At 46.1% G+C, this 14,082-nt stretch overlaps 1 protein-coding gene across 3 annotated transcripts in view; it reads left to right on the top strand.

Moving 5' to 3' along the window:
• LOC144104623 (excitatory amino acid transporter-like) overlaps window positions 1-9,321 on the top strand; it is a 180,896-nt gene extending 171,575 nt beyond the window's left edge. For all 3 annotated transcript variants that reach the window (XM_077637746.1, XM_077637745.1, XM_077637744.1), the window contains one exon: window positions 3,537-9,321. In XM_077637746.1, the coding sequence (XP_077493872.1) occupies window positions 3,537-3,801 (265 nt within the window). In that variant the 3' untranslated portion in view covers window positions 3,802-9,321. The remainder of the gene's footprint in view (window positions 1-3,536) is intronic.
• Window positions 9,322-14,082: the final 4,761 nt, after the last annotated feature.

The following is a 14,082-nucleotide window of genomic DNA, read 5'->3' as shown; positions in this document are numbered from 1 at the left end:
GGTCACGAGCCACTGGCTAACAAGAGAGGAGGCTTCTTTATCAGATCACACGTCCTGGAGAACTTTGTCCAGTATAGTGGACGTAGGCTGAAGCCCAGAGCACTTATAGTCAGCCAGGTTGCAGCCTCTCCAGAGGCCCTCAACCCTGCCAGAGAAGCCCAAGTTTTAGCATCGTGCTGGGTGCTCAAGGCAAACAACAGCACAGTGTCAAATGATTGCAACAGCCGTACGAGCAAGAGAGTCACTAATATGGAGTCTTCGGGCAAAATGCGTTCACAGAGACTCCGAAAACGAGCGTGACACATGGAGCTCCTGGAAAGCTCTGCAAGCACCGTCTGCCAAAGGTCGTTGCATCCACTGTTTCCCGCCTTTTTTTTTTCTTCGGTAATGACGTGACACAGCTTAGTGGAGTTGATGTGACCCTCCTTTTACTCCCTTTTTATGAATTCATGACACTGTTCCAAGTTTCAGGAGCTCAAATGAAAACCCGTTAGAATGTTGCCCTAAAAAATACACCGGAATTTTTGGATACCCCGGGCCTGTGGCGAAGCGTGACAGTGTTTGTTCCTCTCAAGGCCAGCAGTGCTGCAGCAGCAAGAAGGACACGGGCAGCAGCGCCCCGTGACGTCTGCGCCGTTGGCAGTTCCCCACCGGCCTTCAGCACTTTGGGTCTATTGTGGGCCTGGCGCCCGACGGGGGCAGCTGATCCTTACCCTGATGTAACCCTTGTTAGCACTGTCGCACTTCCTCGGTGCCGCATTGTAAATATAACTTCTTGAAGTGTTCGTACAGAGCTTTCAACAATGAGTACTCTTCTGCATTGACAGTGCTGGCAGAAAGCCGAGACGCCTCTCGTACGTTCACATTGCATAAGTGGTTTGGTTGCGTTAGCCGGAGAGGCTACTGTTTTGTGTTGGCCGGTTGAATAATTATCCGGGGTCCGCTTTTATTTCGGCTTGCCTGGCTACGGCGGTTTCTGCCCGAAGAATTGCTTAGAAGAAAAGTAAGCCCGTTAGCCTGCGCCAAATGCGAGCTTAATAGCATCCCATTCTAAACAAGAAGACAAACGTTCTCAAAACTGCGCGTGTCGATATCATTCGCATAAAAGGACGGAGTGTTCTTTCAGTCTTCTGCGTGGGCTCCTCTGCGACACCGGTGACACCAAGCATCTCATGTAATGTGCCATCCTGCTGTTACCTCTTCCCTGTCTTCTGTATTGAGCACTTTGTCAGTAAAGGTGATTGGCACCTGTACAGATACAACGCATACCCATGCGAGCGTTTATTAGGGTGGTCATCAGAATGTCATCTAAGATGCGCTTTGAGAGCACGATATGACCACTCTCATAGATTCAACTGTCTCTGGGTAATACCCTGATGACCACCCTCGTGGCTTCGAATGTCCCTGGGCAATTCTAGTGCTTCTCCAAGTTCCCATGCGCTGCTCAGTTCTTGAAGATTCGGCTTTCAGCCGTCTGGGGTTTGTTGTTTGGTCTCACAAGTTTCTGTCCGCCAACGGAAACGCTCAGAGTTTCCTTTGTCCTCGTGCTCTGCCAAGAAGCAGACGACGTTCCCGTTCATCTTGTTACCTCCTTGTTCGCCACTTCAAGGCTACGTGGCTGAGTTCCCTCTCTAAAAGCGTACAGCGTGTCACGGCAACGCGGGCGGTCGTTTGCAACACGCTTTCGGCGACGACGTAGCCGCACCAATATACCCGTGGCGCCAGGGACCAGCGGGGCAGCCAGACACAAAGGGAAAGCCGAGCGGTCTTATTTTCGGGCCCGGTCTACTTTCAAGTCTTCGCTAATGCCTGTCGCGCCAGAATAGGCGGAATGTACAGAAACCGCGACAGAGCGGTCTCAACCGGCGTACGGTATCTGCAGGGTCCTGTAGCCAAGACCTGCACAGTGTCCTACGCAACGGTACATTCTAGATCTCTTTTTTTCTATCTCCACATTTTGCCCCCCCCCCCCCCCCTCTAAGTTGTAGTACTTAGCTTTTTTTGTAGCTTTGGTCGACTCCCCTTCCCCCCTGCAGCCCTCTTGTGCAGCCGGGGAGTCTGGGACCCTCAAGAGCGGTGACTCGTAGAGAAGCGAGGTCTCTGGTCGCGTTCCAGAGTTTGTTTTTAGAAAGACGCCTCGGGGGTTCCTCTTCCCGCCGCTTTCCCTCGGGCGTGGATAACTCTTTTGGCACAAACTGCCCCAAGCTGGCGCCTCGAAGCTGCCACTACCGGGGCTAGACGTTGTCTCCTTTGCTCGTTTTGTGGAATCGGAATGTGTTGCTGCTAGTACTAGTCTGTTGTTCACAACAGTGCGCCGTCACAGTTGTGTAGTTCTTCGTCCTACCCAGCGAATGACCTGTGTTGATCATTATCGTAGAATGAATGGCTCCCGAACGCTCAGAAGATGTTCAAGGCCAGTGCCCGTCAGAGGTCCGTGCAAACTCAGTTTTCGAGTGATCCCGTCACCATGAACTGACCACCAAATGTTGTTTTCATTCTCCGTATCTTGAATTGTTTGTTTAGAAATGCAATGGACGTTATATGAAACAGTTTTGCTTAGCGTAGGTTCACGCAGCGTCTCGGGATCGTCTCATGTTTACCTCAAACCTTGCATTTTGTTTACAGCTATTTCTATATGGGATCATAGTTTCCAGTGACCCTCTTGAACTTCATCCTCTCATTAATCAATTCTGTCTTCAGCTGTTTCACCCTTCGATCGACATCCACAGTGCCTTCCAACATCTTCCTGGGCCGTCCCTTGTGCTATTTGCACCAACTTTAAGCTTTATATCATTCTTTCCAATGTATTTGTCGTCCTTTCTCATTATGTGGCCTTCTGTCTTGAGTTTCATTTTCAACATCTGTTGGCTGACCATCCGTCATATATGTGGTCCTTCTGGACTTTCTCCTGTCTTTTCATTCCACACACATAGTTCAGCATCCTTCTGGACTCTCTCCTCTCTTTTCATTCCACACACAGAGCTCAGCATCCTTCTGGACTCTCTCCTGTCTTTTCATTCCACACATGGCCGCTGCGGTGACTCAGTGGTTGATGCGCTCGGCTGCTGACCCGAAAGACGCGAATTCGATCCCGGCCGTGGAGGTCGAATATCGACGGAGGCGAAATTTCAGAGGCCCGTGTACTGTGCGAAGTCAGTGCACGTTAACGAACCCCAGGTGGTCGAAATTTCCGGAGCCCTTCACAACGGCGTCCCTCATAGTCTGCGTAGCTTTGGGACGCTAAACCCGCGTAAACATAAACCGTAAGCATAAACCATTGCACACACATAGTTCAGCATCATCATTTCAATTACCTTCATCTATTGGACGCTGGCCTTCTCATAGGGTGTCACTTTAGTTCCATAGAAACACGTTTGACCTCACCACTATTAATAGATTTGCCCTTTAGCTTAACAACGATCATCTTGTCACAAAACACGCCTCAAACATCGTTTCAGTTTTTCCATCCTATCTTTATGTTTCATCCTTCCTTTATGTACGCAAGCCTTTGGCGCTCTTTCTTTCTCGTTACGCAGGGACCGTATTCGCACATCCATCAACGTCCTGGGCGACGCCTTCGGGGCGGGCATCGTGTTCCACCTGTGCAAGGGCCAGCTGGACAAGATGGACGCCGAACACGCCCGGCTCGAGCTCGAGATGGGCGAAGCCGGCCGCAAGGGTTCTTACCTGCGGCGGCCCAGCGGCATCGCGGCGCCCGGAGCCTCGGCGCCGCCGAACTACGGGGCAAACCCGGGACAAAACTTCGTCAGCGCCGAGGGAAACAGTGAAACGCAGATCTAAGCACCCCACCGCGGCGTCGACGTTGGCCGAGAGGGAAAGCGCGTTTTTGTCCGCCCCTCCCCCGCCTCCCATTCACCGCTTCCCTTCACTTCTCGTCCGGCCCTCGCTGAAAACCATCGTCCGTCTTGACACGAGACACAGGTGTACGTAGTAGCAGCGTAAGCTGTGTTTATGGTGAAAACGTCGTCCCCAGAGGTTCGCCGGGATCCCTCCGGCACTCGAGTCCCAGACCACTTGATGCCTGACACCCGAGTGCCTGGGAACTCGGTGCCTGCCATACAAGTGCTTGGGCACTCGACGCTCGCTAATCACTGCACAGTTCTGTGTGTCAAGGGTGACTCCTTCAGCAGGGCTTCTCGAGCAGCTGCGTAGATTGATTGTAACAAAATGCTGATGCTGTGAAATATGCTTGTTTTTTTTCATCAGTAGGAATGGCAGAAGAAAAGCGAGAAGCGCTGGTAATTCAACCTCCTGGTCATGTTCTCCATTATTAAAGAGTAAGCGTGAAAAAAGTATACGTATTACATTTAAGCAAACTCAAGGCTCTTTCGGGCCTCGCAGATGAGAATTGTACTGTCTCTTGAAAAGTTACTTTCGAAGGATTAAGGAAGATTCAATGCGGAAAGGCTGCTCATTAAAGATTGACGACTCTAACTGCTTTTGCCGCGAGTATGGACGACTTTCCCGCATTTATTTTGTTCACGTAAGATTGTATAAATTATTAGAAAGTAGAGTGGGATACCTTAAGGAGTCTGCGATAAAAAATATTGCTATTCATCTGAAGGAAAATTTCCTTGGAAGGCAGTTAGTGCCAGGCTTGCAGTCTACTCTTCATTCTTTTTTTTTTCTTTCATTGAGCAAATAGAAGAAAGGACCAAAGGCACGGTAGTTACCACCGACTGTAGCTCTGGAATTTATACGTTCAGGAGGCTGCTTCAGCAAGCCTTGTGCGATGTAAACGTCTGCTGAAGTCGTCTGCGCTCGCGCCATAAATATGTTTGTGTCACATTTTATCCCTTTCAGTTTCCTCGATCGCAATGTCTCAGCCTGGACTGAGAGAACCCGAAAACAGCAAACCGCGCCGTTCGCAGAGACCTTGTCAAATCTCAGTACGAAACAGGAAGATGTCGTGGCGGACTCGTACGCGTTTTGTAGTAGATTTCAACTGAGCATTCGTCGGTGGCACGTGTTGAGAGTGCATCGAATTTGCTGAAGTGGTTGTGCTGGCATGAATGATGTGTGCTACATCGCGCCAGCTCTCGTGCTTCAGTGGTACGCTGACTCCCACACTCCACCATCCTTTAACGCAGCATCGCAATCGTTATGTATTAAGTACATCTGCACTGTTCCCTTACTTGCTCCTGCATCCAACTCATCGCCGCCTTTACCGAGGCCATGGCCTACGTGGAATGGTATGGTGGCTCCATTTGCTTTTTGGTAGGTCGACCAGACCTGGCATACCGTGGTGTAGAAGTCGCCGTAAATTCTGAGGGTGTACATTTAAGTCATTCCTGACCGGTAAACGTTGTGACAGTGGTAGAACAGCGATCACACAAACCTCACATAACCTGAGGTGATCCCTTCTCCTCAAAGCTGTAAATGTCTGCCATGCAGAAGCCTACGTCAGGGACTTCGCCCAACGCGTAGCCTTCGCTTTGACAGCGGCACACCCTGAAACTGTAATTGAAGTGGCACACAGCGTCTTGTACAGCTGATGAAAGTGCGCTTTCTTTTTGTGTGTGCGTGTTTGTGTTTTGCTCCCCCAAACAAACCCGCGACTCGCCGTACGTATACAAACAAGCTGTTCGCCACCATGCTGTTATTGCAAACCCGTTGAAAAGGCTCTGAATGCGCCAACGTAGCCAAAACCTTCGCGCAACCCAGCGTTCCCGCCGCGGAGAGATCCTCAAAATAAAAGAGGTCCCGGAAGGCAAGCGCAGCCCAAAACGGTGCCGCGGAAACCGGCTCCGCACCTCAAGAACATGCCAGACGACCACCAGGCTGAAAGCGGCTGCACTTGACAAATCGAGATCCGCGCGCTACTTATAGAACGCTGGGTGGAGGTGAAAACGGTGGCTGCGCCGGGGTACGGGAACCGATTTCCTCGCCCAAATAGCGAACCGAAGCCACAAACACGGAATCCTTCGCGCAAGCATGCTAAAGTCAGCGGCACTTCGGGTAATCGGCTGTCAACGTCTCATCCCTTGCTCCTCATCAGCCGTCTAAAGTTCGTAAATCCCCCGAGTCGGAAAACATTGGTCGGAACAACGATATCGATACTCCCTGACAATTTTCTTGTCCTGCGAAGTCACTAAACGCCTCGCAAAAGCAGATTCTGTTAAAGACGTAAGGGTAACACGATTCTTAGAACCACGCATCAAAAGGTCGAAAATTATGGCAATAACTACAAAAACGAAGTGTTGTAGTTGTCTTGAAGGTGCAAGCCTTTCGTTGGTTAATACCGATTTGGCAACCCTGCGCGCCACAAAAAATTTTACGTGTCCAAGCTGCACAAGTAATTGGCACAATATTGGAAATAAATGCTTTTACACTGGTCCTTTGTAGGGCCAGCCTTTGCCAATATAGTTCCAATGTTGGACCGATTACCTGTGCTGTCTGGGTGATGGTGTAGTCCATGCGGCTGTCCACGGCACGTAAATGCAGTCCTTCACGGATAGAGCGTATTGGAATGCTGACGTGACTAAATGCCACGTGTCTTGTCGTGCAGCTGATTACTTTTCCTCACTTTTGTTCTGACTAGCGCCCTCTAGAAGCCCAGTTCGAAAAGCAGCAGCGTGGGGCAGGCTGTATTAATATGTATGCGACTTCCTACAAGCTACCATAGAAAGCGTGGCATGCCACGGGTCTCTACCGGAAAACGTCCTCGCTCTCTCACTGTCATCCAAAACATCCGGTTAATTCTTTCCCGTTTTATTTGCGTGGCGCGGACGTTTTGATGCAGTCGGAGACCGGGCGGCCCCGCCTAGTAACTTCCTGGCCCGTCTCCAAACATGAGAAGAGATGGCGTCTGTGTACGGAAGAGTCTGTTCTTATCACACGACCTTCGGTACAATATTTTTTCGCGCAATGGGGCGGCTGCGCGCAAGGTCAAACGTAGCTCTTCAGTTCCCTTTTCGGTGAGCTTTGTGTTTCCTAACATTCCTGCCTACCTCCCACCTCCACCCTCACCTTCCGTTCGCACTTGAATCAAGGTCGCGTTACCTGAAGCCGGGAAGCTAATTTCGACCCAGATGCCCAAGCTTCTCGAGCGTTGCGTCGGACTAGTTTTCTTCGAATCACGATGTTCGGGCGACACGAAACAAGCAACGCTTCATTTTGTGAAAATAGACAAGAGCCTCGGCCTCCAGCCCTTTTCACACATTCGGCGCGCTTTTCTGTTTTGCGTTGTCAGCGGGACAGATTACGGGTGGATGGTGCTCCTGGTGCTCCAAACTTACCCTAAAATTTACGCATGAATGATAATGAGTTGATAAAAGAGCTGCTCGAGATTTAGAGTCATATCTTGCACGTCTTCTTTGCAATTGACTAGGGATGTTCTTCAAGGCCTTGCAATTGGTCGGCTGCGTTGGACATTGTAGTAACGTCGATTGGGCTAAGTTTTTCTTCTTTAAAAACTTTTCGGAGCTGCGGCCAAAATTCGGTGTACGGCACTTTTTCGTACGACGTCACTAGAAACTTTTATCATAGCTAAGATTGGGGGAGAGGGGGATACTCTCGGTTAGCCTAATGCGTCGCCCAAAACAAAGTTTTCGTGTGCCATTCTGGGACGGTATAACGAATTGAAAGCATCTGCGTAACAATATGCTGAGGTCGCGCAACGGCTGGCAAGTACTCCTCTCCTTCGGCGAAACTCGTTTTTGAATGAACCTTCCATACAATGAGGCAATGCTCGGCTGATTATTCAAATCTGACATAATGATCTGCTGCGGTGGAACTTTCGCCGACAGCACATACGTTGCTTGTACTCGAAACACTTAATACTTTACAAGTGACTAAACTGCTCCCACTACTCTGCCTGTCTCACAAATAGAGCCTGTTTCAGTGAAGTTCTCGTTCCCAAGTTTCTGAAAAAAATGAGCTCAATTCGATAGAAGTTTCTCTTCGGTCACCGCTTGTCCTTTTCTCCAGGTATGATTTACCAAATCCGTGGAACTCGACGAGTGCAATATGCAAATTTTCAAGAGAACTGGCGCATGGAAAATTTATTTCATTTTCCTCTTTCCTCGCGTCCTGCGTAAGCCTACTGTCTCGACGAACATTGTCCTAACAAGGCGTTTACGACGTTAAAGCAGTAGGCCTTCTACTGCACTAAATTATCTAAAAAAGATACGTGTATTCAGGCTATAGCGCGGAACTCATCAGTTTGTCATCACAGTTTAGACACGTCATCACTCATTTGCTGTGCAGCCTTTAGTCCTTTGTGTTTATCATTTTTTTAACCGTCTTTCGACTGTTTTTTTTTTATTTCGCGTAAGTGTGAAACTGTTGTACATGAATGTGTTTCCGTAAGCAGCGCGTCTTACAAGATTGTACTTGAATGCTTGTATGGATGAGGTGCTCTCGTCAACGCGTTAACGGTCACGTCCTTTTTTATTTTTTTTTCCTTGGCCCATTGCATGTTTAATATTCTACAACTTTTCAAGCTGATGAAGACTTTGCGCATAAAACAGTGCTGCATAATATAGGTGTTTGAGAAGGCAATTGTAAAAAGATTTTTTTTAGTCCCTGTCACGAAAATTTCGCACTCATTGAGGGGTTGACATGTTGTCCAAATATCTTATCCCGAAAAATAGTCGTCCTCGCAATATTTGGTGCACACCTTTAATCTTTTTTCACTGTTTTTTCTGTTTTTCGCTTGTAATCGTTGAAACATGCAGAGCTTTTCGATGCTTCACACAAGCTAAAAATAAGACCTAAAATAATCACTTGTAAAAATATGCCATCCAGGACCAAAGTAATCATTTCAGTGAAACAAAAAAAAATAGGAATATTGTGAAACTGGCTTATTCTTACTGATACCTCTTGACTAGCTGCAATATTTCTTCATTTTTACCGGTGACATTGTGCCTTCTGAGCAGTTTTCAACCTAAGCCTTTACAAAATTTTTCTCAAAAGTATAATCGCTTCAGCACCATCATAAAATTTGTGCATAAGCTCAGGTTTCTAGAACTATATAGGCTATTTTCTTAACCACGACCAAATTACGCCTATTCACATTAACGTCTCCACAACGTCACTGCATTGTGCGCTTATTTTACTTCAAACACTGCTTTTTTTCTTCCCGAAATAAGAGTCATTGTTTTTGTTTTTTCTACACAACTGCCTCAAACATGTAGTCATCAGAGTTATCATGATATATCGCAGCGATTCATATGCTATGGTTTTCTTGTGTTTCGGTGTTTCTTTTGTGGCATAGGTTTTAGCGACTCGATTGTGTACACAACGAGAAAATGAAACATTCAGTGAATTAAAGAAAAATAAAATTCTGTATGTTTTGTTTCTGTTTTCTTTTTTCCTTTATTCGTAACACTTTAAGAAACAGTTCTGTTCATGAACACTTCCCAAAGCTTGCATGGAAGTTTATTGCCGGTCTAGCAGGAACATTAAATGATTTTCACGAGCTAAGAGTTCCAATAGACTTTTCTGGATGCTTTAAAAGAGCTTACGTTGAAACTACACATTGCTTGAACGTGAGTGCTGAAGACCAATTGATCACTGTGGCTTCAGTCATGTAACTTCAAGATGTAATTTCTGAGTTCTAGCTCATACAAATCACTTTTTTATTTTTGCTCCAAGATTTCCACAAACGATGTCAGGGGTGCATATACATATCCAACGTTCTTGGGCGAAAATTTTGGATATTGGAAAACCGTAGGGTACTGGTGTAGAAATATTGAAAATAATGATTCATTCTTCCGATACAAAGCAAAATCTTTCTTTATTAGCGTTTGCGTCATTCGCATCGAGAAGTAAAGTCTGCAATAGAAAACCAATGAAAAGCGCTTTTGACGATAGTAAAAAAGTTAACAGTAAAAAAAATAAAGCCTGCCGACAAGAGATCTGCGGATATTTGATTGCTATAGCGAAATCTTACATTATATGTAAAAATTGCGCTCATATACTCTTTCCCGTTCAAAAATGCTTTAGTCCAGAATTCTTGGGCGTGATATCATTCGTGCGTGCAGTAATATAGTATACTATCCAAAAGGCAATGGCAGCACACACCGATTAAAAGTACTGCTTATCGTGATATCCCACCAGCTATTACTCGAGGTTATCAAGATTTAAATTTGTTAGCTACTTAACAGGAATAACTAATTATTTGATGTAGAAAGCTCAAACCAAATATTTTTTATGACAGGTTAATAATTCAGGTGCTCAAGCACTATTTCATTGCTCTACTGTTTCATTTCACTGAAATCGGTCAGCCACAAGTAGCGCATAGCGTCCCTTTGTAAAGATCCAAAGTACCGCTTCTAAAACAAAACTCTCTGCACTCTTTGTTATAGTCACTTTCTATAAGGAATAGCACTGTAGCTTAAAGCCGCGAAGATATCTCGCGAATAGTAAATAAAGGAAGGAGAGACATCTGTGTGGCACAGCATCTCTCAGCGCGTCTACAAGACCATATCACTGAGCTCTCCGTCGAGCTGGCGGTGCATCGCATTTCGGCGGGGTTTTCTCAAAAGTGCGGAGAGACCAGCTTTCTAGAGATATCAGTCTACACATATCGCACTATCGCAGGGGCATGCAAGCAAAAAAAAAAAAACGTTCTCCACATTTCAGGTGCAGTATACTCGGATAGCGGCACGTTTTAATTTCATATTCTTTCTTGACGAGTGTTTTGAATCAATGTCGTGGATTTGACGTTCACCCCTCGTGCCCTAATCGAGGCCTAAACCAGGTTCATGTCGCGTAGAAAACGCGTTGAAAAGCAATCCTGAAAAGCAATCTGCCCTGCTCCTGCCGTCTGGCCAACACTAGTCCATGAAAAGCTAGTTTTCATTAACTCGGCTGGTAGACCTTATTAGTTAGCACCATTGGCTTTCTTCATGTCCCGGGACGTGGTTTACAAAATTCGTCGTGATCCAGACACAGGCGAACTTTCGAAAGGCTATCAGAGATTTTTCTGTACTGTTCGAACAAGTTTCAGGGCACCCTACTTGAAAATAAACGAAGCTTTTCTACTGGACGCACCTTTCGAAGTCAACACCGCAGGAATATCAGCCAGACAGCGCATGCGCTGCTACGAAAACAGCTTTAGCAAAACCAGAAAATTATGCCAGGCTCAAAAAATCGGTGTTTGACTTCCGTCAGTGTTTGTTGTCAGGAATACTCCCTTAATAAAACTTCTTTAGACATCTATAGACTGTCCATAAAGTCTATAGACTCTCTTTAGACGAACCCTAGAGAACAGTCTATAGGCAATACAAATCTTTTAAACAGTCTATAGACAATCTATAGATTTATGGCCATACACTTTTTTAGACCTTTGTCTGTAGACAGCCTATAGACTATGAGTAGACAAAAATATCTATAGTAAGGCAATAGAGACTATAAAGAGTCTATTGAAAGTCTGGAGACCATTTTTATAAGGGCTGGCCTCCATCGCAGCTGTAAAAATCAACACCCGAATTTGCTGACACCGAAATCTCGTTCAGCCACGAGATAGAACGGATATTCTCTTTCGTGCAAAAGTCCGTTCACTTGACTGAGACTGTCAAGCAGAGCAGGTTGCTTAGCAGGACATATAAATAAGCGACGGTAAGGCGGAGGATGGGATCTTCATGAGACCATGCACCTCTGCCGGGCTTTCTTTAACACACCGAGAAAAAAAAATAAACACATACACCAAGCAAACCTCTTGTCTTTCAAAGTCAACGTGTGTACTGTGGATGTGTAAAGAGTGTACTGTGTGCTGCCGCTTGTGTCTAGAGAAAAGCGGCGACAAAAAAAAAACTGTCGAGCGCTTTCTTTGGCTAGGGATCTTTCTAGAGCGGAAGCGCACTGCCTTGAAATCAGTCTTTCGAAGTTGGTATATAAATATATACATAAATATATATATATATACATATACATAGCGTACTCTATACATACATATATATATTATACTGCTATTACTATGTGTAATTTCCTTGACGTTTTACCGAGTGTTTCACCTTGTAACGGGCACCTGTTAACCTTGAAATGCTATATAGACACCACAACCTGTACAGCCCAGAGACATGAAATACTGCCTCTGAGTTTGAATATTTTTATCCTCAAAAGTGACGATTAAGTGAATATTTAGGCACAATGTTCGAATTTTTCTCGTCAGTAGTGTGTACGGTACATTTGACCGCAGTATTTGTTGTCAGCACTACCGGCATTTTCACGGTCACGTTACTTCCACAGCATCGCCTCTCGGGCGAATCTCAAGAAGGTACTGTACAAATGTTTCGCTAACCAGACTTGAGGCTAAGTTTGCAATATATTAGCTATAAACACCGCGTGGTTTTTGACAGTTTGGCATAAAATACAAGAAACCTGGTTTAAAAACAAAACAAAAATACCTGCTACATAAGACACCAGAAACTACTTTCACGCTCTGTGAATTATTCGCTTCTCGGATGTCATGTTATGTTACTGCTTCACGGGATCTCAATCAAATGATATCCGCTTCGGCGGTATACCACGAATAGTGGAAACATCCCGCGGCATACATTTAAACCGTGCTTCAGATTAGCATGGTTTTCAGTCTCTAGTCTTAAAACTCAAAAGAACCTCGTTTTTTTTTTCGTAAGAAAAAGACTCCAGCATATCCATGTTAGTCCCATATGCATACACCTCTATTTTTTTTCCCACTCATCTCTTCCGTTTGCCTCTATGATGACACGCCAACCGTCGAATGGGACACCTCAATGCTTTCTTTCTTTGTTTTAATGCACAATTTCTGGTCCTTGTCCGCGAGAGCATGTGACGTGACCAATCACCGAATAAATGCGTTCGTATTTCTAAAGGAAACATTTGTCTGTCCTTCCTTCGGGTGACACAGAATGACAGCGGACGTGTCATTTGCACCCTGGACGTCCCTTGGGTGCTGCTCCTGAAAGCGGAAGCAAGGAAACTGGAGTTGCTTTTGAGGCTCCTGAAAAAAACTTCTTCCCAAGACGCCACTTTAGCTTCGCCAAAAACTGCACTAAGAAAAGCTCTTCTGTTCTTAAGATTGCAATGCAGAATTTTCCCTCGGAAGAGCCTTATTTGTTTGGTTGAAACACATTAACCCACTCGCCCTTATAAAATTGGCCCATAGACAGTCATAAGCCTTCTTATAGATTTTATTGCCTTCCTGTAGATGCTTCCTTTTTCTGTTCATAGGCTATTGACTGTATATGGGCAGGCTACTAAAAGTCTACTAAGGGTCTATAGTCTACTAAAACTGTATGGCCATAAATCTACAACTGTCTATACACCGTCTATATGATTTGTATTGCCTATAGACTGTTTTCTAGGGTTTACCTACAGAGAATCTAGATTTTGTAGAGAGGAGTCTATGGACAGTCTATAGACTGTCTAAAGAAATTTTTGTAAGGACAGACCGTGTGCGACAGCATCACAGTCTCTCTTCACAGCTCCCTTGTAGCTCCTGTTAAAGGTTCATTCACACGAGAGACATAACTAGCATGCGGACCTGGAGTCACGTGACTTGCCACTTCCCCTCCGTGAGGTTTGCGCCAGGCTCGCGATGTTGGTGAACGTAACATGGCAAAAGACCGTCCGCATGCCTAATTCTCTTATCATCCCCTACCAATATGAAGGTCCGAGCATTGGTGATAATGAGTTGGGCAAGCGCCTAGCCTTCCTCCTCAAGTGGCCGCATGTGGTAACTCGGTGGCTACGGTGCTCGGCTGCAGACCCGCCGCGGTGGGTTAGTGGTTGTGGCGCTCGGCTGCTGGCCCGAAAGACGCGGGTTCGATCCCGGCCGCGGCGGTCGAATTTCGATGGAGGCGAAATTCTAGAGGTCCGTGTACTGTGCGGTGTCAGTGCACGTTAAAGAACCCCAGGTGGTAGAAATTTCCGGAGCCATTCTCTACGGCGTCCTTCATAGCCTGAGTAGCTTTGACGCGTTAAACCTCCATAAACCAAACCAAACCTTTCTCCACAAGTGAGCCAGGCGCGGACCTCACGAAGCGTAAATCGGACGCGACGTGACGATTGTTCCGCAAGCCAATGGCTCGCAGTGTCAAGCCACCTTTACAGGTCTCATAGCTTTCACAAAAA

This window comes from Amblyomma americanum, chromosome 9 (genome assembly GCF_052857255.1).
Source record: "Amblyomma americanum isolate KBUSLIRL-KWMA chromosome 9, ASM5285725v1, whole genome shotgun sequence".
Taxonomy (NCBI): Eukaryota; Metazoa; Arthropoda; class Arachnida; order Ixodida; family Ixodidae; genus Amblyomma; species Amblyomma americanum.
Note: the sequence above shows the minus strand (reverse complement) of the source record. Positions and strands in the feature narration are given on the sequence as shown.